Raw genomic sequence first — 27,589 nt, forward strand, 5'->3', positions numbered from 1 at the left:
AATTATTTGAGTAACCGACTTTCAATTGTGGTTTCTATCTAGAGTCATTTAACCCTAGGTATGTTTTGGTTCTGGTTTCACTCTTGAAAGAATAAAAAACCGGATTCATATTAAAATTAGGGTACCTTATCAAATACCCACTAAGTTATTTTAAAATTAACAAATCAGATAGTTGCGATGGCCAAGATTTTCTAGACCAATGTAGCTATTTCAACTTTTGGTTGACTTGTTGGTTCCATCGAAACTATCAAAGACAGCCTTGATCATAGACATAAATTATGTGGTCATTCTCTTTTCTTCTTCAATTGTAGTGAAATCTTTTCCCAACCCCCTGAAAGTCAAGATTTTTTAGACCAATGTAGCTATTTCAACTTTTGGTTGACTTGTTGGTTCCATTGAAACTATCAAAGACACCCCTGATCATAGACATAAATTATGTGGTCATTCTCTTTTCTTCTTCAATTGTAATGAAATCTTTTCCCAACCAACCTCATCCCCTTCAAAGGGTCTGTCCTAGACGTAATTCTCATTCTTTTTTTTTTTTCTCGATCGATCAATATACTAATGTCAATGTAACCTTCACTTCACATATCTCCAAATTCTTTTTTCAGCTGAATCTCAAAATTGAATATGCTAAGATTCCAAGAGATTTTCAAGCCGTAATGCCAAAATTTCAAAAAGTTCACAAATTTCCACTAATTGCGAGTCTACTTAATCTTCTTCTATTCCTTAATCAACAGAAATATGTGCAAATTTGTTGTTTATCATTTTATTTATTTTACTTTAATATCAAGTTATCTTTCATTTTTTTTTATTCTAATGTTTTTTTAAGATACAAACCTAGCTTAGGCGAATATGCTATGCATAAGAAATTCTTGTTTCTTACATAACAAAAGAAGTAAGAACCAATCCTTCCATTTGGCCAAAAATAAATTTTCTCTTTTTGATTAATGATTGGTGTGTCAAAAAATTTGTTCTCGGGCAAGTTTTGGTTCGGGTTCAGGAATACCCTTTTTTAACTCTAAACAAAATAGTTGTGGTTATTGAGATTTTATACATCAATATATTTATTTCAATTTTTTGTCAACTTTTTGGTGTTGTCGAAAGTACTAGAGACACTTTTGATCATTGATAAAAAATGTTTGTTCACATCTCTATGGACTTTGTTATAGGGCTTCTAATAGTACAAAAGAGATTTAATACATTGTGGGTGATAGTAGACAAATTGACTAAATAAATGTATTTTTGCCGGTCAATGATACAACTCTTACTGATTTGTTGGATTGAATTTGTGTGAGAAATATAGTCAGGTTGCATGGGGTGTCCAAAACTATAGTGTCAGCCTTTTAGAGGAGACTACAAAGGTCATTAGGTGCAAATCTAGTTTTCAATATGACGTGTCATCCCCAAACAGATGGTTAGATAGAGAGGACCAACCAAGTATTAGATGACATGTTGAGCGTGTGCTGTTTGGACCACAAGGCAAGTTGTCATTGATAGAGTTTGTTTACAATAATAGTTATAAGGTGACAATTAAAATAACGTCCTATAAGGCATTGTACGGTAAAAAGTGTCGTTGTCCTCTATATTGGGCTGACATGGGTGAAAAAGACTCATTGGTGCAGACATTGGGGTTGGAGACGACTAAGAGGATGATGGAGGACATCCAATATATTAAATAAAGGATGAGACATGCCTAAGATCAATAGAAAAGTTATGTCAATCAAAGATATCAAGATTTGGAGTTTAGTGTAGGTGATCGAGTGTTCATCAAAGTGGCCCTCTATAAGCACATTATGAGGTTTAAGAAAAAGGGTAAACTGGCTCTCCGGTATGTTAGCCCTTATGAGATAGTGAAATAGGTTGGTAAGGTGGCCTACAAGCTTGCATTGCTAGCAAGCATAAACCATATTCATAATGTTTTCTATGTTTCACTGCTACGTAAGTATAAAGGAGATCATTTGCATGTGTTGAGGATCGAAGACATAGAGCTATTAGATGATCTGAGTTACGAAGAAAAGTCAATGCAAATATTAGATAAGAGGATTAAAGAGCTTAGAAATAAGCGTATTTCCTTGGTCAATGTGCTAAGAAGAATTCATAAGCTGAAGTAGGCTACCTAAGAGATGGAGCAAGACATGCGAGACAAATATCCCAAGTTGTTCTAAAAGAATTCCAAGGACAAAACTCCAATAAAAGGGGAGAATTATAACACTTACATATATATTCCAAGGGCAAAATAGTCATTTTAGGCTTATTTATGATTATAACTGCATGTGGCATAGATTATGAGTTGAAAATATATATAAAATATGAGATTTTAAGTTAATGAATGGTTGTACATGAAGTGTCTAGGCCTTTTCATTTGATATCACATAGAATAAATGGATATTGTGCCACATTAGAAAATTTGAAGTGGTGCACAATTTTGCATACCCAGGGTGCACGCCCATGTATTTAGTTACTAAAAAAATCTTTAAAAAAGACATTTTATCACAAATTTGGGGTATTATCGCATAACCACATTTATATGTTTTTATCTTATTAACTGAAAGAGAAATTTTGGTTAATTGGGGGTGAATTTTGACATCCAAACAATTTTTCAGTGTTAGTGAAGAAGAAAAGGAGATAAACTACTTCAAACACCTCTAGCAATGACCAAACAAGTAGGGAAACTTAAATTTAAGAGTTTATATAAAATGGTATTATTACATGCAGAATCTATGTCATTAAATGCTATTTATATATTGAAAGATATATATGCTTAGAGACTAACATGATCAGACTTAGGAGTTTTTGGCTATTAGTGTACATACGATGTGATATGGAACTAGGATTTTTTTTTTTTATGTTTTCATATGTAATATGATCAATGTTAATTTGGGGGTGACAGAGCACTGATGGAAGAAGAAGGGTGCCTGAAAGTGAGGGGCAACCAAAGAAGAGAAGGGAAAGTGAAGGTTTCAAAGTATAGAGTGGCAGTTGTAAAAGTAAAAAATAAGGGGGTTTAGTATAAGGTTTCAAAAGTATAAATATGAAAACAAAAAATGAAGGGAAATTGTGAATTTTATAAACCTAAACGAAAAATAACTTTTAAAACTAAACCGAGAGAATTGTTAGTTTTTAAAACTAAATTGAAAAAAATAATTTTTATATTATTTACGTATATTTTTTAAATGATAATTTTATTCTTAACAATAACCACTAAAATTAATAGACGGATGAATATTTGAGTTTTTGAAAATTAACAAGTATAAGTTAGGGTTACATTAAACCTTGGGTGGGAATAGGTCTTTTGGCCATTTTTATATCATTGTGAATTTAATTTGGCTTCAAAAGTAGTAGAATTTGTTCTTTTAATGGTTTCCGGGAATTTAACGGGGATGGTAATTGTGTCGGTGGTTCAATAATTTTATATCGAAAAGCAACATTTTTGCTTTAATGGATTTGTGTTTTGCTGATGATTTTGCAAAGAGGCTTTGAGCATCTCACTATATTGAAAAAGCAACATTTTTGCTTTAATGGATTGGGCTCAGACATGGCTTTCCCATGCCATCCCAGACCTCTGGCTTTCACCGTTGGCACAATCCTTTGCGATTGCAACAGGGTAATGGACGTCACGACTTGCGGTTGGGGTTGCTTAGGCAAAACCACAATTCCACCTAAACCGGTTGTGAAAACGAGCTATCTCACAAGCTTTTTCGTTGAAAATCACCGGTGAAGATGAAACAATTGAAGGGTTAAAAAAGTGACAATTAGGCCGTTTTATTTGCGCTAGAGAAAGATTACTTTGGTAACTTATTTTTTATCACTTATATTATTTTGTTTAATTTATCATTAATAAATGATTATAATAATTTTTATTATCAAGATGATATGATAAATAATGTAGATAGTAATTTAATTATTATCTTAATCTTAAGTATTAAAATATTATCATGGTGATCTTGATTTTGTTATAATTTAATTCTTATTTTTTAATTTTTTAGAATTAAAATACACTCATTTTTAATTAATATAATAAGTAATATGAAATATATTTTAAAATAAGTATAGCGACAAACATTTAAGTAAATTATATCTTAGTGTTGTTTTATTAATTCTAACAAAATAGAATAATTATTTTTATTTACCTATTTTTATCAAATATAATAATAATTTATATATAATATTTTTCAGAGGAATTTATTTTTATAGTAATTTTTTATATTTAATAATAAAACATTAGCTGAATCAAACGTACCCTTGGAAGATTAGTTACTGTTGTAATTGGGAAGGATACAAGTAAGCTTATTAAAGTATGAACAATACTATATATGCGTATTTTGAGTATACAAATATATACATATTTATATGTTTTATCTCATAATTAAATGTTATTTTATCTTTAATTTAAAGTTACATAATCGCATGATGATATACATAAAATGTGTATCTATTTTTTTTAAAATTATTTTTCTTATTTCTATTTATCTTTAATTGTTGACTTAGTTAGTAGTAAATTAGTTTTTGGTCTTTTCATAATTAAAGTTAATTTGATGAAAAGTTGAATTTTCAGGAATGGAAAAATGTCATTTGGGCAAACCTTGGGTGGAATGGGCCTTGAATTGGACCTTAAACCTTGTTCCACAAGATAGTTTACTTTCTTCATCTCTTTTCAAAATTTCAATTTTAAAACCCTAGTTCTACTTTCCCTCCCAAAAGCCACCACCAATCCATTTGTAAAAATGTCCAAGTCAAACACCATTGTCAACACCCCTCTCCGTAGATCTGCTAGGCTTCTTCATCTCCACAAAGCCCCACCGCCAGAACCGCAAGATCCGAACACCCTCAACTCCATATTCACAGTCAGTCGTCGACGCTCCGCCAGATTCGATTCTACACTAAAAACCCAGACCCTCGAAATAAAAGTTTCGAAAGAGCACTATCGACCGAGTGGTGGGTCCAGAGAACCTCCAAGATTGAATGATGGGTTTGTCTCTTCACAGACTCTTAGGCGGTCCCCAAGATTTTGTAATCAGCCAGTCGTTGAACAACTTGTCAGGAAGACCGGAAATGAAAAGGCGAAGAGGAAATCCAGTGAAGCCAAAGTTAATAAAAGTAAAAGAAAAATTGAAGCGGGAGTGAAATTGTGTGAGGAAATTGAGGTGCCTAGGATCAGTATTGTTCTTGGTTTGAAGGCGTTTAGAGCTGCTGGAATTGAGATGAAGAAGAGAGAAGTTGGAAAAGAAAATCATTTGATTAATGATAAGAGAAAAAGGAAGCATGGTGAGGAAGGTACAAAGAGTAGTAAAATAAGAATTGAAGGGTGGACAAAAGAGCAAGAGGTGGCATTGCAGAGAGCTTATTTTGCTACTAAGCCTACTCCTCACTTCTGGAAGAAGGTTTCTAAGCTGGTATTGTGCTTTAATGTCATTCCTTTTGGTCTATGAATATGTTTCTCTTGAATTGTCATTACTGAATAATGATTTTTCTACTGATGTGTTGGATATTGAAAAGATAAATAATTATTTTGATCTATTCAGTGTTATACAGTTTGTTTATTGATGCCTGAGGAGAATGTAAGTCATTGGTATTATTTGGTAGTTTTTCACATATAATCACTTCAGATTTTTTATCTGCTCAAGAGTGAAATTGCGGTATTGGTACTAAAATGGTGAGAGTAGGTTCTTTGAATGGTCTTTTCAGTACGGTTTGATGTGCTTATTATTATTTGTTATATCTGTTCTTAGTTAAAGCAAACTCAACGTGATGAGAGGGTATAAAGAAGTTTCGGAAGTACCATGACATTTATTGGTTACTAGTTACTCTTTTTTGTTGCATTTTTCCTTACTTTGGTTGGATATTAGCATCCAGTTAACTCTAGTTTGGTGAAAAAAGTACAGCAAAGTGATAACATAATTTTTCATATTGTATTACTAGTCGCTTTTTTTCAGCATTCTTAGATTTTTTTTTTTAATAATTTCTAGTTCTAACAATTGTTTTTTTAATATTTGCCTATCTTCAAGATTAACTGAGGTGTTTTTTTTTTTAAATGGGACACATGTGGGATTGTCAGTGGACTTTAAGCATGAACTTACTTATTTAACGAAGTTATTAGATTTGAAGCTATCCCCGCTTCAGTTTATAATGCCTCAAAAAATTTGAAGGCCAAAGAGCTTTATCTATGGAATACTTGTTGAAAAATTGATTTTGTTCAAGCATCTAACTATGTCACAAAGTTGTCTAAGGTACTTAGGGTAGCCTCATTCTTTGAGTGCTGCGAAAACAAAATAGCTATGTTAAAATGTAGCTATTTTGGTACAATTTATACTAATTTATTTTATAATAAATGCTGGAGTTGCCCAAAGCAAATCAAATGAGACTACTATGGAGTTGAAAAATTTTTAAATATCATACTATTTATCACTTGTAAATTATGTCATAGGAACTTAAAATTTTTGGTCGGATGGGTATTTTGTAACTTTATATGCAGAAGTAGTTCATTTCTTTAATGTGTTTGTTTGGCTTTGTTTTTTTCACACGGTATCAACTGTGAACTTATATAGTCATTTGAAATCAATTGCAGGTGCCTGGAAAGTCAATACAAGAGTGTTTTGATAAGGTCCACTCTGACCATCTAACCCCAGCTCAGCCTCGGCCTCAGTCTAGGGCAAACAAATTAAACTCATCACCCATTGAACACTTTTCGCTCTCTGCGAGTAAACTGCTTAATCCTGTTCAACCAAAGATTAAAAGGTCAAGTTGCAATAAAAAGAAGAGTCATCTTACCCAGAAAACAGTCAGACATTTGTTACAAAAGAATTGCCATATAGACAAAGATTATAAAGCAGATCTATTCTCAGTCTTTGAGCCAAACATTAATACATCTATTCAAGTTTGTCAGCAGAATGGTTTTCTTTCCACCCCAAAGCATTTGCAGAAAAACCAGGAATTTCTTCAAAAATACCTAGAGAGATCTTCTGGATCTGGAAAGAAGCCCCTTTCAAGATTTAGTAGTTCTTGTGGGACAGCTCTTATTAGTCCACCAGTTTTGAAGCAGGTGAAAAACATTGCACTACATGAGAAGTATATCGATCAATTGCATAGCCGGGAAGCTAAGAGAAAGGCTGCATCAGTAAGGGCAGACCAAACCATTACTGGGAAGGAGAATAAAAGGGAGATCTATGGTAATGAAGTCGATGTTGTCAAAGCAGCAAAAATAGCCCTAATTACTGATGCAAAAAATGCCATTAATCAGTTCCAACATCTCCAAGCGGATTCCACAAGAACATCTTCTGATTTTGATTGTGATGGTGTCAGCTGTGATGATGATGAAGGTGAATCTGAACTCTAACATTTGTTTTTGCTTTCATTTAACTGTATCATTTAACATGTATTTTATATGCTAATCATACCTGGTTTAGCATTATTAGAGTCCCATATGTTTTCCAACTGTATATTTTTTTCTAATGAAATTGTGAATCCTGCAAGTTTTGTTCACAAACTTCGCTAATTTTGGACTATTTATGCCCATTTTCAATGTCCAATGTATTGGGATTGGATTGATTTGTGATGAATATTGCAGGTTTGGCTGAAATTCAGCTACCTGTATTTTACATGTGCTAAATAATGATAGTAACAGAACCATTGTTTTATTAAAAACTAAAGTGCAATGGGCAGAGTGCTTTGGCTTATGGAGAGCAACAAAACCCAGTTGCCTTGTTTCCTTTCTTGTTGTTACTCTAAACATGTGCTCTTTTTATTTCTTAAAACTAATAGAAAGCCCAAGCTAGGAATTATAGGCAACTCAGTCCAGAACTGAAACCATCTCAGATTTTTCAATGTTCCCTTCGAGAAGATGCTAGAATTTCTGGCTTATTCTGCAGGATCCCAACTGCCCTTTGTAGCAATAAGAGAATATAAATTTCCATTGATCCTAAGATTTGTTTCCCCATTAACAGTTGAATATAGGTCTTAAAAAGGAGGTAATGCATTCAAGAAATAACAGTAAGTACCACTATTGATTTTTACCTCACTTTGTCTTATTGGGAAAATGGATTCTGGGTATTGAGTTTCTGTCATTATTTAGCTTACCTTGTATTCTTCATGCCATTGAACTTTTTAATGGCCGTGCATCAGCATTGACCAAATTCTGATCGTGCACATCTTTCAGATATGATGGCTTCAATTGTCTCAATTTCTTCTGTTGATCGTCTCTTTCCCATTTGATGGGAACTGTCTAAAGGAGTAGCAGCTGTACTGCCATTCTTATTTTAAGTAACGAAAAAAATCTTATGCTAAGATTCAACCATTTTAGCAAATTCTTTTTTGTTTGTTTAATAAACTTACATCGAATCTGCACTAAACCGTGTCTACCTCCATTAATTCTGTAGAGGTCATATCACCAATATAAACAGTACAACATGACATTTTGCTAGGCTTAAAGGTGCACATTTATCTTGGTTGAAAAGGGAAATTTCTTCTTGTCAGTCATACTGCTGATAAAATTATCTTCATAAAAATTCCTTTATGACATGAAATTCACCCAATTTACAAGAGCATGGAGCTTTCATGTGGGGTTTTCTTTCTTTCTTCTTCTTCTTCTTTTTTTTTTTTTTTTTGCTTACAATATCTACAAATACTTTACGATATCTAATTTGCAAAATATGTCAAAACACTGTGGTCCTTTTCCCTCTGCAGATAAACCATCTCTTGTTGCTGTCATGATTTCTGTGTAATTATCAATTGTATTTCATATACTACTTCTAGATCCAGGAGCAAGATGTCCCTACGCAACCCTAAATTTCAATTATTGGTGTAGTTAGACTTGATGTAGCAAAAAGACATCAATAATTATTTGTTTATGCTTTATAAAATACAACATTAATTAACCCCTAAATTCTGCTGATATATTCCAGAAGCATTCTCCCATTGAAAAATATTCACAGTCAAATTCTTCTTTATAACTTAATCTTCCCTTCATTGACTACTGGGGGAGGAGGAATAAATGATAACTAGTATTAAAAGATACACCAATCAGGAACTGGATCTGATAGATGAGCAAATTTTATTTAAAACACTAAAATATTATTACAACTTCTGGCTTCCACAATTCCTTGAAGAAAAACATAGAAGTAAGCATAATTTGTCTTCAGGATTTGTCAAGAGAAGAGACTTATTTTCCTTCTCTTTCTTCCTCTAAAGGCATCTTCCTCCGTAGCCTGCATTTCTGAATAAGGCTTGCTTGATGTCTTCAGAAGTTATCACTGTCCTCTGCTCAGCCGCCTGCATCATGTTTTCCACATAAGAATTTATTAAAAGACATGAAATTTGGCATTATATCAAGCCATTTTAAGATTGAAATAACTTACCTCTGAACATGAAGCTTGCATTGAAAAGTCATTGAAACAACTAATAACACAATGTTGAATCTCAAGCCCCAGTGCTTCTAATGTACTCACTGTTGATAGCAGCAATCCGGGCTTGGGTGCACAGCAAATTTCTATCCGGGTATCAATCTCTCTCCTATCCACTTCAAACTGCAAATCGTTGCACAATTAGAAACAAGTACTATCGATTAAACATTCTGTTAACTTTTCAAAGATTTTTATATGAAAAAAATTAAAAAAAGAAAAAATTTGTACCTTAGGGGAATTTCTCACTGATGCTTCATTTGGCCTTACCTCCTTGAAGTTATTGGCTACTAAAATTTGATTTTTACCCTCTTCTGGCTCCTCCTCCTGCAGCTTATTGATCCTCTCCAGTAGTTCTTTCATGTAATCAATAGTATCTCCAAGTATAGATGTCCTGTCCATCTGTTAATATTCACGTTTTCTTCCATTAATAATCAAACTAAAAAAAAAAAAAAAAAAAACTTGAAATATTATACGAAGTTGAAAACTTTAAGTTAGTTAGTTCTTACTCACCTTGCTGATCTTGGGGACTATTGATCTGAGCATTGAAAGACGGTCGTTTAAGCGCTTTCTTCTCCTTCTTTCCGCCATGAGATTCTTTGAGGGCTGCCCTTCTTGCCTCTTAGACTTGTTGTTCTTTTTCTCAGCAGATGAAACCATGTTGAAAACCTCGAGGTTGTTAAGTTGTTGTTCTCTTTCTTCCATGTTTTTATAATGGTGATGATGATGATCAGTGTGTGTGTTGAGTAGACCAAACTCGTCATTCTCCATCACTGAAGAGTAATGCTGATCTTCTGCAACTGGGAATGCTGTAGATGTTTCATTTTTCATATATGAAGAAGAGTCAATCTCCGGAATAGTGAATCCATCAACAAAAGAATAGCAGGCTTGAGGATCAACAAAAGGATTACATTCAATGGTGGGTATTTGTGTAGGAGATGAAAATCCCAGAAAAGAATTAGGATTTGAAGAAGCCAAAGTTGGATTCTCATCAAGAGAATTGAAATTCAATCCACTGGAGAAGAACTGATCACTGATTCCAGGAGGAAAACTAGCCCATATGTCTCTCCTTGGACCTAGCGATTCCTCCATGAAACCATGTGGACTCAGCTCCATCTCTCTCTCTCTGTATGAAGATGAAAGGTCTCTAATCTACTCAAAGGCTTAATAACATGTAGTTGGAGCAAGCTGTAGGAATATATAAACACAGAAAATAACACCCCAATTCCATTACAATATATATATATATATATATATATATATATATATATATATATATATATATATATATATTAGGATGAAAACCCTCAATTGAGCCTGTCCATCTCCATATTGGGTCTGATTGATCATATCAAATTAATAAAATCTTAAATTTAATAATTAGCTTTATAATTATTAAAATAGAAAAATCATGAGTTTTACCTTATTGTATGGTTTCAAACCCAAATCTGAGAATATATATTATATGAAGTTTATATTGAATATACAATAGGTCTGAGTTATACGTTACAGAAATATGGTCCGGGAAACCGTACTTGTTATAAAAGTGAAAAGAAAAGGGATTATAAAATTACAGAATTTAAAAACAGATGGAAATGGAATCTGCTTTTGCCCTCTCTTTCTCTCTCACTCAAGCTGAATTTATGTCGTTTTCACCGAAATCATCAATCAGACAAACTTCATATTTTATCTCTATACCCCCAAAGCTTTGACCCACAGATCTGTCTCAACCCAAAAAGGATTTATTTTTAATATTATTATTCCTGTTTATATAATTGATATTGCTAATTTATCAACCCAAAGAGACACCAGTTCATGCCCATGTTCTAACACATTGTTTATTGTTTTTCTCTGTATGAAGGAAAACCCTAAAACCGACTTGGTCAGATACAAGGCCGACTTAAGATGGAAGATGAAATTAGATATAGAAGTTTTTTGTTTCCTGTACAGAAATACTTCTCTTCATTTGGCTGTCCGACGAAATAAATGAACACAAAATAAAGGGTAAATAAAAGGGAATTCCATGCATAGAAGAATTAATTTGTGACAAATATGATATGTTGTAATTTCATTTGAAGATCAATTGTTGATGTTGAGGGATATATGTAATGTAAATTAGGTTGATTATGATTTGGATAGACAATATTAATATGAAACTTAAAATTTATTAGATTTTTAATATAAAGTTTGTTAATTTATTATATATTGATTACGTTCTTTCTCAGAAACTCATACAATATAATTTTATCTATTAAAACATGTCATTCAGAACAATTTCAAGAATAAAAAATTAGTTATTCTGATATATGTAATTTTAAGAGTTCTATAAATACAGATTGCATAATGTTTTGGATATCTTTATAATCATAAAGTTATAATTTATATAAATTAGGAAGATTAGAATGTACGATTTGATGCAAGGTCACCTAAACAGAATCTTACAACATATTGAATTGGCTTTAAAAAGCATTCACGTGAGTACAATAATTTAATTGCATTAATATTTCAACAATCTATTCAACTCCGAAATGAATATTCTCGTAATTCGAAGCTACATCAATCATATTGAGATTGATCATAGTCCACATGGCGAGACAAACAATAGCTAAACATATACAATAACTACGTGAACAGAGATGAAATGAATAAAAAAATGTTCTTCTTTGTCCAAAATGGGCACACCTAGCATAAATATTATATGAAAATCATATTTCATATATATATATATATATATATATATATATATATATATATATATATATATATATATATATATATATATATATAGGGGAGTGTGAGTTCAAGCTTTCTATGGGGTATATTAAAATTAAATTAAATTTTTTCTTTATCTAATTTATCAGACTTAAAATTTATTTTGTTCAATGTGATTGGTTTCAGTTTAATATAATGTAGCTCGGATATAAAAAAAAATCATAACATGATTTCTGCAGAAAGAAACATGAGATGTTTTGGCTTAGGGGTAGCTACTCACATCAACTGAAAATATGATTACCACAAAGCACATGTCCGAGAGAGGAAATCAACGCATCAAACAAAATAACCTAGAAAACCTAAGTTATTGTTCAGCTGTTTACAGACAACGCCAGGCTTGAACAAAGAAGTCTGAGGAAATTATAAATAATTTTATTTTTCCGTGCGAAATTCTCTTGGGTCAAATTCATTTTTAGGGGCAATGGAAATTTGTCCTCTTGTGTGTCCTTTAGGTTGTTTAGCTTCTGCATGTTCACTGTTGATGATGGATGCCTTCTCTTCATCAAATGCTTGCATGTGATCACCTTAAGAGAAAAGCTGCTACTTCTACGCTATTAGGGCTGTGAACAAGTATTGTCTATTTTTATGAAAATTTAAGACTAGAAAATACCAAAGGCAAATCAACAGTTAATTATGTAAATTTAGCAGGATAAACTTCATATATTAAGATTATGAATGGGAAAAAATCATCCCTTTTAATGCATAGAGTCCAGTTTGTCAGATCAATAATGGTGGGGGAGGGGGAAGAAGGGTTTGCAGCTTTCGGATGGCGACGACACTGGAGGATCTATTTCAAGGAATAATATTTAATCTTGTTCACCTTCCCTCACTAAACGCTCTTCCTCGGAAACTGTCTTTGATCATTTCATTAAAATTGGTCAAAATTTTCATTCTTTAGGCTTTTTAAATTGCCACTTTAACCAATATTTAATGCTTTTGTGTTTAAGCATGGTAAATTTATCATCTTGTTTTAGTCTTTTGTTATATTCACTGAGATTAAATTTTGAGGGGTTTATTTCCCTTAAATCTTTACAAAAGAAATGATCTTGTTAATCATTTAAAGTTTATTTACATAAAGCATTTATTAGGTAAAAAAATCTGTTAACTAATGAATTGGATTTTACTTTACCAAGATAAAATTTATATATAAGATGATATAAGTTAAATTTTACTTACGATATTTTTAAATTAAAATTTTAATTTATTTAATATAATAATTATAAAATTAATTAATAAATTTAAAATTTTATTTATTTAATATAATTCGATTCTAAAAACGAGTTAATTCAAATAAGATTTTCTGTAAATTTTTTTTTTTTTTTAAGTTGTATGATCATATATCCAAATTATTAGTGCAATGAACGCAACGGACTAAACACGGTTATCAAGGGGAAAAGGGGACAAAGCAGCCAACCCAAGGCCACGTGAATGTTCCATCTCAATAACATTTGAAGTGGCTTATTACTCATTTAAATCTCTAATTATATTATTTAGGTCAGAGGACTAATTCTCACCCAAAGTGCAGTAAAAATGTAAAATAATTTTTATTAATTTTTAAAAACTTAAATAATTATTTATTTATTAGTTTTAATTGTTATAACCAAAAATAAAATTTTTATTTAAAGATTTTTATTTAAACAAATAAATTATTATTATTATTTTTTTAGTTTTAAAAGCTAACTATTTTTCTTTAACTCAAATTTTGAAATATTATCTTTACACCCCAAAAAACTTTATTTTATTTTTTTGATGGTCATTCTTCCCAGCGTTCCTCTCTCGCAGCATCTTTCCTCATTTATGGTGGTTTTTCGATGTAAAAATCATTAAAAATCTGATCAAAATGATCGAATTTTCTTATACATATCTATATAAAAATAACATAGATTCGTGTAATGATCAGTGATACATAGATCACCTGGACAATGCCTACAACTGTGAGACACGGTCTTATAGATTTATGCGATTTTTGCACAGTTCTGTGAGAGAAAATCTGACCATTTTAGTCAGACTTTTGATGGTTTTTGCATTGAAAAACAACCATGAAGGAAGGAGAGATGTCACTGGAGAGAAAAGTCGGAAAGAATGGTCATTAAAAAGATAGAATGAAGTTTTTAGGGTATAAATGTAATGTTTTAAAGTTTGAAGGGGTAACTAGTCATTCAAAGTTTGAGGTGTAAATGAATGTTTTAAGGTTTGAACGTGTAAATGATTAGTTTTTAAAACTATAAGATTAAAAAGAAATCAAATTTTTTTTATTCAAATAAAAATATTTAAATAATAGTTTTTTTTATTGTAATTATAAAAATTAATAAATAAATGAGTATTTAATTTTTAAAAATTAGCGAAAGGTGAATTTAGAGTTTTACTATATACCTTGGTGGGAATTTTGGCCTATTATTTAATTAGCAACCTGGATATAAAAGTTTAAATTTCTTCTTACGTCTGTCTTTTAGCTAGAGTAGGTTACGTATTTTCGTTTAGATTTTTGACAACATAGGATGGTGATTATGATTCATTAACCATTTTAATAAACGTGCCTAATTTTAGGTAATTGAACTTTTAAGCTCTTAAACATCCTTATCAACTAAAAGTCTCTCCTAATATATAAGAGAGTAAATGATATTTTTTCCATCCCTATGTGACATAAAAGTCACTTTTACACCTAAAATTGTACGGTCTTAATGGAAATAAAAAAAACTTGACACGATGTTAGGAAAAGAAATTATTTATTTTTACTATTTTATTTTTCAAAATTATTGTATAATTTGAAATGAACAAAAATTAAAAATAAAACCTTAAAATATTTAAATTACATAATAACCTACTTACTTTCCATTCCTTTTAACCTTGTCCTCTTCTTCTTTTCTTTATAGTTTCAAGTTGAGAAATGATGGTAAGTGATAGTAGTAATTGTATTAATAAAATTATAAAAAAGAGTGTCAATGACATATAATCATATGTTTGGTGGGGGAATAATAATTTTTAAAAATGTTAGGAGCATTCATCAAAATTTTCAAGGGTACTTATATACATATATCCAGAGAATGGAAGATGTTTCGTTGTTTAGTGAAAGATGATGAGTATCGTCCAGATCTGACGACACTCATCGTCTAGCAATGTTTCCATTGATCACTAGTGATCAGAGAGAGGGGTTAAGAAAAAACTTAAGGATTTGGGGGGGGGGGGGGGGTCACTTTTCAAAGTTTTGGTTAAGGGTTAGATATGAATTTTTAAAACCTGAGGAAAAAATAAAATAAAATTATATTTTTTAGTATTACTATTAAATGACGGTTTTACCTTTATATTTAATAAAAAATTTAACGACAATTTAGAGATGAGTGGGTATTTGAGTTTTTTATCTGTCGCAAGTATATTGTTGAGATTGAGCTAAAACTCGGGTGGGAAATAGTCTTTTGCCCTTTTTAAAAAATGAGTTGGTTTGATCGATTCGATTGATTAAATTGTGAATTAGGTTATAATCCAGTTCTATTTCATAATTTAATTCAGTTTATATATAAATATTGACTTGTTTAAAATTTAGTCTAATTCAGTAAACCTGTTGAATAAAAAAATATTTAAAATTAATAAAACTGAGTTTATATAATACCACACAATTTTTATCTTATTAAACTTAAAAGAATTATAATTTGTAAAATCTTAATTGAATTAATAATAAAATTTATAATTTGTTTTTTCTTTATTTATGTAAAAGAGTGTCAATTATTTAATTAATTATGTGAAATTATGTTTTGTATGTTTCATTCTTTTAATATTTTAAAAATGTGATAAATGTTTGATATTATTTAAGAAACACAAAATAATTTGAAAATAGGTTAAACTTGTTGGATGTTCGATTGAACTAATCAAACTGCAAATCAATGAAATAACTGATTTGATGATAGGTCCGATTTTAAAAGTATTGTTTATGTAGCAACAGAATGGAGAATGAACTTCAAAATAATATGTAATTATTTTATTTCAATTAAACCAAACAAACAAAAGTAGAAATACAAACTAAAACCCTAGTTAGTAAATACACGTATTAAACATATTTCAAAAAATTTTGAACCAAAAATATATTAAATGTGTATTTTATGTCTTTTCGGTATTAAACGCGAATTATATGTCATACTTTACATTTGCCATATTTTTGAATTTTTCACTAAACTTAAAGTACAAAATTATCTCTTCTATTTTCAATTATTTATGAAAATGTCACTGTCATTCAAAAAACCCAACAACATTTATTTTTTAATTCTTAACCCTAAATTTGTGTTTTCCTCTCTTGTCACTGTACAAAGATTCACTTTGATATGAAATCTGAAATCTAAACTGATCAATTTGTTTATTTTTTCGAACTGATTGGTACGTTATTTATTATACAAAAAATTTTGATTTTGTATTATATTATATTATGATTAATAGTTATTTAAATACATTTGAATTGTTATATTGATTTTTAATAGGACATTCATAAAAAATATTAAAATTATTATGATATTACCGTATTTTTAAAAATATATTGTTGATGATATGTTACATTAACCTCATATATATATATATATATACATTTTCATACTTTTTTTGTATACAAATTTCACGAACTTTTTTAATAAATATATTTTTTATTAATTATTGTATCGTACCTATATAATTCACATACTATTTTTTTTTCTTATTTCTATATTTATTACCTAGGATTAAAACATAGTTTTTTTTTTCTGGTAAGTTACCAAAACAAAGTTTGTGATTATTTCCCCTTTTGTTTCTGTCCGAACTGATTGATGCTCCGGCGGAGAGGAGGATGAAGATGACAATAAATATTAAAATTATAAAGACCAAAAGCCTTAATCGCACCCAAGTTTTGGTGTCTTCTCAAAAACCTTTTTATCAAATTTTAAAAACTCAAATATTTACTATTTTTTTAAAATTTTTTTATTTAAATTAAGAGAAAAATCATTATTTTAAAAAATATTAAAAAATTAAAATTTATCTCATTTCTCTCCTTTAATTTTAAAAATATTAACAATTATTTTTCACCTAAAATTTAAAAATTTAATATTTTTTTCTAAGGAAACATTTGATTTAGGTAATGTTTTATTATCAAAATAGATAGATTATCTTAAATATAAATTATTTAAAAGATTACTGAGTATAAATAATTATTATGTTTGATAAAATTTGATGGGTATAAATAATTGTTGTGTTTGGTTAAAGGTAATAAAAAAATACTAGTAAATTATTTTACTTAAATGCCCATGAAAATAATTATTTTTATATTATTTGTCATATTAATTAAAAATAAATTTATTTTTGTCTCAAAAAATTAAAAAATAATAATATAATTATAATAAAATCAAAATTACTTTAGTAATATTTTAATAGTAAAGGTGAAGGTAGTAATCAAATTATCACCTATATTATCTATCATATCAATATTAGTAATAGAAGATTATCGTAATATTTTATAATTAACAAATTAAACAAGATAATAAAAAATAGAATACTAAAGTAATATTTAAATACTAGAATCAAACGACCTAAGAGTTTTATTTTCTTCTCTAGCTACCTCTATTTTGATAGATAGTTGACCCTTTCCACTCATCTCTCTTGGTTAGTCTTTTAAATATTTTTTGTATATCACGGTTTTATCGTTAATTTTAATTTTAATATTAGGGTAAATATTTAAATATTTAAAATTTTTACAGTAAAAACGAATGCTAAAAACCTTGGGTGGGAAAAAGTGTTTTGGCCAATTATAAATGAAAATAAATAATATCGTGAAGTGAGAAATTAATCGTACGTAGGTTGTCTTTTAGTTGAATTTACGTGCGTGAACCCTGCGGGCAGCAGCCCACAATATCAAGATTTAAACCACCTTCTTCAAAACCGCCTTTCATTCAATTTTTTTGTATGCTTTTTACTTGTCTTTTTCCGTTGACTCAGGTCCCACACCCTCAGCCTTCCCTTCATCTTATTTGTTTATTTATTTTTATCTTCTTTGACTGCAAGGAAAGGGGCCCGAGCTCCTTCTGCTACAACCACCGTTTTTGTTTCAGGCTTTTTCACAAGTTTTGTTGTAAACCCTTCATTCATCTCTCATCCTATTGGTACTTAAAATTATAACCACTTGTTATATTTCTCACCAGGTTTAATATAAACCTAATTTTTTTATATTAATTATTAAAAATTTAAAAATTTATAATTTTATTAAATTTTACTGTTATTAATAATAGTAAAATTATCATTTAATAAAAATATTTTAAAAACTAAAAATTTATCAATTTTTCATCTTTCAGGTTTAAAAACTAACAAAACCTCTCCCCTCTTCACCCAATATTTAAAAAACTTATATTTTGCTATAAGATTTCTATAATAATTGTTAGTGGTCAGAGATGATAGTGATGACAACATTCTCTTTCCCTTCTGGTTTTTCTCTCAGTCACGCTTAATTTTCACATGTTGGAGAACCCTAAGGGGGAAATATTTATTTTTTGAACTTTAGGTGGGAAAAGATGAGATAAATTATTAGTTTTTAAATCTTAGAGAGAGAAAAATATAATAAATTTATAATTTTTTTAAATATTTTTATTAAATTATAATTTTGTCTTTAACAGTAATAATAAAATTTAATAAAATAGTGGATATTTGAATTTTTGATAATTGATAGGTGGGAAATGAGTTTGCACTAAACCTTGGGTGGGATGGATGGGAGTTGGCCAAATTATAATACATCATCATCTTTGGCGTATATATGGAAGACTGGCTGATTATCTGTAACTTTTCTCACACTGTTTACCTCAAAATGCAGAATGATAATACTGGACTCATATTTATCAGCATTTAATGATAAGAGCCCATACAAATAAAATACTATATATATTATAAGATATATTAAATTAATATAATATATATTATTTATATAAATTAATATATTTTTAAGTAAAATAATGATATAATAAAAATATATATAAAAATTTTAAAATTTTAAATGTGTTTATGATATTAAATGGGAGTAATATTTTTATAAATAATTAAAAATAATAATTTTGTATTTTAAATTTAACTAAAAATTAAAAATTAATAAATATAAAATATGACACCTAATTTGTATTTAATATAAAAGGAACATAAAATATATGTTTAATATATTTTAAATTTAAAAATACTTTTAAATATGTTTGATGTTTAAATAACATGAAAGCATGAATAATAAATAAATAATACTCGTGCTTATTATCTAAGGTTTTTATAATGGCAATGACTCGTGGCGTTTGGCAATGAAATGATGTGATACAACTGCGAGTGGAGATAGGTTTTATTCCGATTTCTGAGGACCGAGGCTGCCATAGAGAAGTGAGGGGTTAAAGGTTGGAGGAAAAAGAAAGAGTGAGAAAGGTAAGGTCTCTGTCCTGTGTCAAATCAGCATAAGAAAACGAGGGGACTGAAAAATAAAACCCCCATCAAAAGACGTGTGAAGTTATTTATTACTATTACTCTTACTAACACAAAAAACTCCCCTTAATTAACTTTTTTTATTTTCCTTCTTGTTCCCTCCAAATTCAATTATTAATAATGTTTTTAAAATTAGATTAATAATTAAATTAATTATCTTATTAATTTATAATTTGATTGATTTAATTAAATAATTAATTAGTTTAATTTATTATTAAATTATTATATATTTTTTAAATAGTATCTAATATTTATCAAAATTTTTAAATATAAAATATACAAATATAATTTTAAATATGTTAATAAAATAATTGACACTTTTTTATATATATAAAGAAAAAAGTAATTATAAATTTTATTATTAATTCAATTAAAAATTTAAAAATTCTAACTTTTTAAAGTTTTAATAAGATAAAAATTATATAGTATTATGTAAACTCAGTTTTGTTGATTTTAAATAGTTTTTTTAATTTAATTGATTTATTGAGTTTGACCGAATTTTAAAAAATCAATATTTATATATAGATTGGAGTGAATTATGAAACCAAACTAAATTATAGACTTGTTCACGATTTAACCAATCGAACCGATCAGTTTGATCCAATTTTAAACCTACTTTGAAAAGGGACAACCCTTCCCACTTAAATTGGCTATTTCTTCCTAGTTTGTAGGTTTATTTGTCCCACTCAGGCTAGTGATTCTTAATTTTAGAAAGTAAGACTAGAGATGTGTTAAAACCCACCAACTAAATACAAATTAAACCTGAAGCTTGGTGTGTTTTCAGTATGTGATGTTATACTGGTCATACAACTTAAATATTATATATGTATATGGATGTAATTTTTAACCACCAATATAATTTCAAGTCTTGAACAAGATACATTACAATATCAACAATTGGAATCTTAAAACATACGGATATGTCTGTTACAATACTTCAAAGATAAATGGAAAGAAGAAGAAAAATAAATTAGATAGAGAAATACATAATATGATTTGATCTTATAATAAGAATGTATATGTTCATGGTAGTGTTATTAATAAGGATGTAATGCAAGAGAATAATAATTTAGTGATGTTTTGTTATCTAGTGTCTGTGCTTCTTCTTTCACCCTCTTTTCTTATTTGTCTAGCTAGCTACTTGTATATATAAGACTTCTTTGGAGGAAAAGGTACATTTGAATTTGACTAGCTTAGGATTGCCATAAAGATATTCGTAATTCAAATTTGAATGAGAAGGATTATTGCAGTGATCAACAATATTCTAATTAGGAAGGTTATTAATATCTCTTTGCTGAATAATAGTTATGAGCATGTTTTGTTAAAGATTTTTGATTGATTCCCCTTTGGCAAGGGTGCAATTGTTGCGTTAATTTAGAAAGATTTATTTCTCTTTGTGGAACATTGAGAAAGAGTTGTCTAGTTGCTTGTTGTTGGTTTATATGTACCTCAAATAGAATTTATGCGGGTCATGGACTATTATACAACAATTGTCTCTTAGTTTTTAGAGTGCAAAAAAGACATAAAGAGCTTTGAGAATCTTTTGCCTTATGGAGATTTCATCATATCTTTTAGATTATGCAAGTTGGTGTTATTATGACTATATATGCTTCGAGCATTGTATCCATCTTATTGTTTCACTTGCTTATGAAATACAATTAGTTATGCATTATATTGTTTGCGTCTAGGGGTGACCAACATGTTTCCATAGATAACATTTAACTAATCGGTTGAATTCTCATTCACTCCTTTTTTTTTTTGGCTATAAAAGGAGAGAAAAAATGACTTAAACTACATACCTCACATAAAGTCTTTCTTCTAAACTTCTCTTGTATATGTTTTATATGTTCACTTTAAAGTTTTTCTTTATGTAAAACAGAGTTGAGGCCTTCTTCCAAGTTTGATGGAAGAAGAAAGTTTGAAGTCCAAATCCTTCATTAAAAAGGAGGAGATAGAAAATTATCTTTATAATGACTTTTTATGCATGCTAGTATATGACTTTTGTCTGTCTACTACAATACACAATGTTATTATACACCTTCCTTGGTTGGATGGAAGTGTTGTATGCCATGATGGCTTTCCTTACGTGGAAATTTTTCTATTTTTTTATATGTTCAAAATCCTTATTTTGCATATACATAGGTTCCCAAGTTCTGTTCTTCCATTGGATGGCATCATCATGAAGGTTGGCCATGTATTCATATGGAAAATTCCTCTTTTATGGGAAAGCATAGTGACTCTAATTAGGGTTGTCATAGGTTATACCTTGTCAAGGTTAGTTAGAGAGGGGTTCCAAATGGAAATGTCCATGCGTCATGGGCCAATGCTTGGAAATTTGTTTGCCTATATGAATTTGGTAAAGGGTTCCCAAGACTAAGTTTAGAGAGTGACTCCAAACTAAAGGAAATGCTCAAGAACAAGAGATTTGTTGTCTTCTCTTTTTGTTGTTGGAGTCTTTTGTGCATAAGTTTCCTCCAAATAGATAAATTAATGCTTGGATGAAAAGTTGCTACTTAATCATTTTCTTGTACTTATAGACCAAGTAGTTTTAGTCACTTACGTACTTCGTAGATTAAATGTAGTCACTTGTATACTTGCAAACTAAAGTATTTTATAATTGAATTTAATAAAATAAAATCTTTAGTATTTTTATCTTTGTTTTTTTGTCACCACACTTTTAAGAATTTGTTTATACACCTTTTATGTGGTTAAAAAGAAAATATGATATATAAAAAAATATACTTAAATGTAAGGATAGATTGCACAAACTAGTGTGAAGTTTTGAAAAATAATAAAGTTTTAGGTTGTCCCCTTAATTGAGAAAGTAAAGTAATGCATTGAGTTTTTTTCAAGGACTTGTTGCTTTGTAACGACATCGAGATGTGAAACATATAATAATTTGGTTCACTTCTTGCTAAAACAATACATCATGAAACACCAAATGGTTTAAAGTAATCCTATAGGGGATGGTTGAATAGGATTAATAAAAATGTAAAGTACAAATTAATAATGCAAACAAAATAATTATAAACACAAAATAAAAGAGATAGAAAGTGGTCTAGATTTACAATGAATTGGAGTTGTTTGACCTACACTTTATACGTTCACTTCTTCAAACAACAAACTTGAAGTTCCATTATAAAAGAGAAAAACTCGTCACACTAGTTATTCAAGATTTTCTCTAAGTACAATACTTATACATGATTTTGCCCACAAGAGTCTGAATGTTTGAACAAAAGATTTGATGTGTATAATGCCTTTTCAAGGCCGATTACAAAAAATTTAGAATAAGAAACCTCTCTAGAATATGAATTAAATGCTTAATGAGAGCATGAAAAAGACCTTTTTATGAGAGCAAAGAGTGTAGCTTGAATGTTAACTTATCTAACTCTTTTCAACTCAAAATGGTCTATTTATATCTATCTCAAGGGTCAGAAATGATGAAATAGCCATTGGAGAATTTGAAGTAGTTGTTGACATCTAAAAATGACGTTTTTCTTGCTAAAATAGTCAGTTGCATGAGCGTTCATTACGGGGTGCACCATTGTTCTTGACCATAAAATCTATGTTTTAGACAAAGTCAACCATAGTCCACACCCGAACGGTCGACTATCTATTCTCACCATTCAAATGCACGATTGTATGTGATTTTTTATTGCATTATGTGAAGAATATTATGAAAATTGTAGAGCATGTGACACCTTGCATGAATGGTTGTATGCACTAGTGAGATTTTGGAGAGTAAAAAAAATAAATAATTTTGGGTCAATGTGAAACCCTAACTTAAGATACTGTACTAGATAAATTAAAATTTTACAAATATGACAGAAACTTAAACCTAAACCTTTATTTTGAAAGTTTTAATATTTCATCAGTTTTACTAACTCTTAGAGTTATTAGTTGATAAATTATTCATAAGGTAAAACAACAAACTAAGATGATGAAAAATTCTGAAATACACCCTAAAACTTCAAAGCAAAATTATAAATTAGAGAAGGTGGGATTTTGGCCAAAATCCAAATCAGAGAATTGAGGATTGACTTTGAAAAGGTGAAACATGAGGGAAAATTCAGTTTAAGGACTAACAACATACGAGAATAAAAATAAAAGTATTATTTTAGTTAATATTCGGACTATTAAAACTCTTGAAAACCAGAAGACGAGAATAATGGTATTATACTACATCAATTCAGTGGCAGTTTACCCATCACGACCACGTTAGCTACATCCAAAAGGCAAGTTGGGCCGGTGTAACAGCAAACAATAGATGACAACCATTGAAGTTTTTATTAGACCAAACCCAAGGTTTGGTGCAAACCCAAGTCCTCCTCCCCCACAAACCACCACACCCCCCAAAATATATTTCAAAAACCTAAATACTAACTCTTTTATTAAAATTTTCTAGTTAGAATTAAGTGTAAAATTATCAATTATCAAAAAATATTTAATTAAAATTATATTACATTTCTCTTCCTAGTTTAAAAAACTAATAATTTTCTCCCACCTAAAGTTTGAAAAGTTACCAAATCTCTTTTTTGTTTTCTATTTCTTCGACAACCGTTTTCCTTTTGATCGATAACTAGCATTCCCACCGTCATCTTCTCCCACTAATGCATAAGATTGACTGTCATTTGTCATTAGACGAAGATAAATCATCTTCGTCTAAGCAAAGATCGACATCTTTTTAAAGTTAATTAGATGATAATAGTTTGTGAATGTGAAGTGTGCTTTATTAGGCAAGGAGTAATGTATGGGGTTTTATTTCATTCCTTTCAGTTTCTTTAATTTGTCCCCTCAACTAACAGAGCACAAAATAAATTATTTCCAAAAGTTCTGGTTAACATGCTTCATAGTGGATCCACTTTTACAAATTTTTATAGAAAAGTTAATCAATTGTTTTACCTTTTTACGTAATAATTTAGGTCATTTGTAATTGTTTAGATCTAGATCATCTAAACACTTCATCCGATGTTGTTGCTCTCCTTTGAAGAAGATCACTAGACCATCTTAGGGGGAAATCAATGGGCATCTTTTGTCAGAGAAGATTAATCAATGGTCACCGAGATGAAACACTACAAATTTGGGGGATGAATTTTTTAAAATTTAATCGTACGAGAAATGTGAGTTTTCTAAATTAAAAGAGAAAAGTGATATAAATTTTTAAGATTTTAAAGTTTGATAATACAATGATGATATTACTCTTATTTCTAGCAAAAATTAATAAATGAATGAATATTTGAATTTTTAAAAAATTATAAATATATTTTTAAAAATACGCTAAAATTTATGAGAAATAGTCCTTCGGACTTAAGAGAAAGGAGTTGAAAATTGCATGATGTACGCGTTTAATTTGAAGTGACAAAATAGAAGAAAAGGGCGTGAGGGAGTTGTTAAGGCAAGTTACTTCACGAAGTTTCGTGGTTTAGGTAGAACAGGTGTTGACATAAACCTCCCCTGAAAGTAAGCTAGTTTTGTCCTCTCTATTGCAAAGCATCGCCTTATAATATACTCAACTACTAATTATATAATTTTAAAGAGACATAAGACAAAAATATATTATAATTACAAGATGTATTTGTAATATATTTAATATATATTATCATTTAATTGAATAAATATAAATTAATAATAAAATAATAATTAATTATATAATAATATATTTAAATATTTTGTATACTTAAAATGAGTGTATATAATACTGATGATATATTAGATTTTCCCCATCTCAAACAATTGGAAATCCTCTCAAGGGAAGATAATACATGAAATTGGTCTTGTATTTAGATATTCCTCTCAAAATCCCTTATAATATTTCCAAATGATAAAATTTGACTATTTTATTTTTCTGTTCCAAGGATAGTGACAGATTTTGAAGCTCCACCACGTTGAATGAACGATGAGCTTAAAATTTGTGTGGCAATGGTAACATTTGGTGCTGAATACGACTGGGTACGGTTACATTATTTAACGCTAAAACAATTGGTATAAATAATATTGAAACGTCAACACTAATTAGGATACGAATGCTAACAGATAACTCCTGCAACTTTTGACCAAGCATTTTGCAGTTTCATTCTGGATAAGCCCTGCTCTCGGGGGGAAGTCATCCACATATTATTTTTATATTTATTGTTCCTGTTTTCACATTCATTATAATTTCAGAAATATAATAAATTCTCAATTTTTTTAGGATAATTATGGCCAAATAAAAGATGATCATTAGAAATATTTTAGTAGCATCTCATAGTGGGATTTGCTGAGTTGTTGATAGGCCCCCTAATTAAGCAACACTCAGACCCACTTCTTTTGTTTTTATGAATGATGCAAGAGTAAAGTTTATAAATTATTTACAAATAGTTAGATAATATTTGAAAATAAGAAAAAAATTAATACGCAATCTTCTAAATAGCTTTAAATTACAAATACTTGAAATCCCATTTCAACCAATAAAAATAAGAACAAAAATCTAGCACTCAGAAGTTTAATTATGACGAAAGGAGTGGGCGCAGAATTTCCAAACAATAATAAATGTTATAACGTGTGGAAAGGGAAAAAGAGAAAGGTTTAAAGGAAGATAAGAGAATAACTTTAAGAAATGAAAATGAACATAAAGAAAAATGTGGAAGCTGCCAATGACGTTAAACCTATAGCAAACTCTACATTTTCTTCATTTTCACATAAGAAGAAAGAAAGTCAAAGACATCTCAAATCTTCCTTCCAAGCAAGTTTTAGTTCTGCCCTCCTTAGATATATAATCAATCTAAGTTCAGAAATCAGAAGCAAAGTTTGTTTCTTTACACAAGATGAGTGATCCCAAATATGGTTATCCTTATCCTGCTCAAGGTAATTACTATGCATATGTTTCAATCTCCTTCTGTGGATGTTTTTTGTACTGTTAAACTATGGATTTTTTTCTTGGTTGATTTCAAGTTGCTCAACTCGTCCATCTCATTTTATGATGATTTGCCCTTGAAAATTTTCTTTTCATAAAAACTTTTAGCTTGATTTTTTTGTTTACCGGGATGCTGCAGGTTATTATCAAGGGCCTCCAGTGATGGCTCCTCCTCAATATGCTGCTCAACCACCCAGGAGACAGGCAGGCTTTCTTGAGGGATGGTAATATAACTAATTATTCACATATTTCCATTCAACCTCTTTTTTGGTTTTGATTAATGGGGTAATTTTTTTTTATATTGATTTTTTGATGTTTGGATTAATATTTTATATATTTGGTTGCAGTCTGGCTGCTTTGTGTTGCTGCTGCCTGATTGATGAGTGTTGCTGCGATCCCTCCATCATCTTTATAAGCTGATGATTTTAATGTAATTCCACTTCTGTTTATGTTTATGTTATGTCATGCCAATATTATATGGTTTAATGATTGAAATAAGTTGTGTTTATTTTAACTTGTTAGTAGTGTAAATATTTAAGAGTATTTCTTAGATATGCTTGTAATGTTTGAATCTTTGATTTATTTGTCAAGGATGGAGTTTGTTGTTTTTATTTTTGGAAAGCTGAACTTACTATTTATTTGGAAAAGTTGAAATATGGAAAGCTAGAAATTTAAAGATATCTTTGGAAAATTGGGAAAACTAGTTATATATAGGTGTTAATGTACCTCTTTCAATAAAAATAATAGTAGAGGGGTGTAACATCCTAAGAAACCCTAATTTAATAAAAATCTCTCATGTTTATTGTAATTATTTGTTTCTTTTATCTTGATTCAATCCCTAACATAATTAAATTACTCAACTCGTGTTTTAATTCGTATTGTTTCTGTTACCCCTAGCAAATACCTTTGGAACAAATGGTTGTAAGAGCTCTTGCTTTTTGTTTTGATGTAAGATGATCTTATTGTGAGCTTTGTTCATCCTGGTGGGGACTAATTGTGGCCCAAAAGAAACAAATAATTCTCAAGTAATAATGAAAACTTGTTGAAACGTGATAAGTGTTTTTGTTTTTGTTGA

At 29.5% G+C, this 27,589-nt stretch overlaps 2 protein-coding genes and 1 long non-coding RNA gene across 4 annotated transcripts; 2 read left to right on the forward strand and 1 right to left on the reverse strand.

The window, feature by feature from the left end:
- The first annotated feature begins 4,664 nt into the window (after positions 1-4,664).
- LOC123198566 lies at positions 4,665-11,472 on the forward strand. 2 transcript variants are annotated; one of them, XM_044613268.1, is made up of 3 exons: positions 4,665-5,396; positions 6,569-7,319; positions 11,257-11,472. In XM_044613268.1, exons 1-3 carry the CDS (start codon positions 4,728-4,730, stop codon positions 11,265-11,267), a joined length of 1,431 nt encoding a protein of 476 aa, XP_044469203.1. In that variant the 5' UTR covers positions 4,665-4,727; the 3' UTR covers positions 11,268-11,472. The 2 variants fall into 2 exon arrangements, with proteins under 2 accessions (XP_044469203.1, XP_044469202.1); XM_044613267.1 differs by lacking the exon at positions 11,257-11,472 and having other exon boundaries at positions 6,569-7,522.
- Positions 9,033-10,607, reverse strand: LOC123198567 (transcription factor bHLH61-like). The gene is made up of 4 exons (XM_044613270.1): positions 9,909-10,607; positions 9,627-9,797; positions 9,354-9,521; positions 9,033-9,267 (listed from the first exon to the last, which is right to left on the reverse strand). Exons 1-4 carry the CDS (start codon positions 10,509-10,511, stop codon positions 9,181-9,183), a joined length of 1,029 nt encoding a protein of 342 aa, XP_044469205.1. The 5' UTR covers positions 10,512-10,607; the 3' UTR covers positions 9,033-9,180.
- A 14,740-nt stretch (positions 11,473-26,212) lies between the features above and the next one.
- LOC123198890 lies at positions 26,213-27,125 on the forward strand. The gene is made up of 3 exons (XR_006498161.1): positions 26,213-26,465; positions 26,654-26,738; positions 26,862-27,125. It is a non-coding gene; the product is annotated as an uncharacterized LOC123198890 (long non-coding RNA).
- Positions 27,126-27,589: the final 464 nt, after the last annotated feature.

The sequence above is a fragment of the Mangifera indica genome, chromosome 16, assembly GCF_011075055.1.
Source record: "Mangifera indica cultivar Alphonso chromosome 16, CATAS_Mindica_2.1, whole genome shotgun sequence".
In the NCBI taxonomy this organism is placed as follows: Eukaryota; Viridiplantae; Streptophyta; class Magnoliopsida; order Sapindales; family Anacardiaceae; genus Mangifera; species Mangifera indica.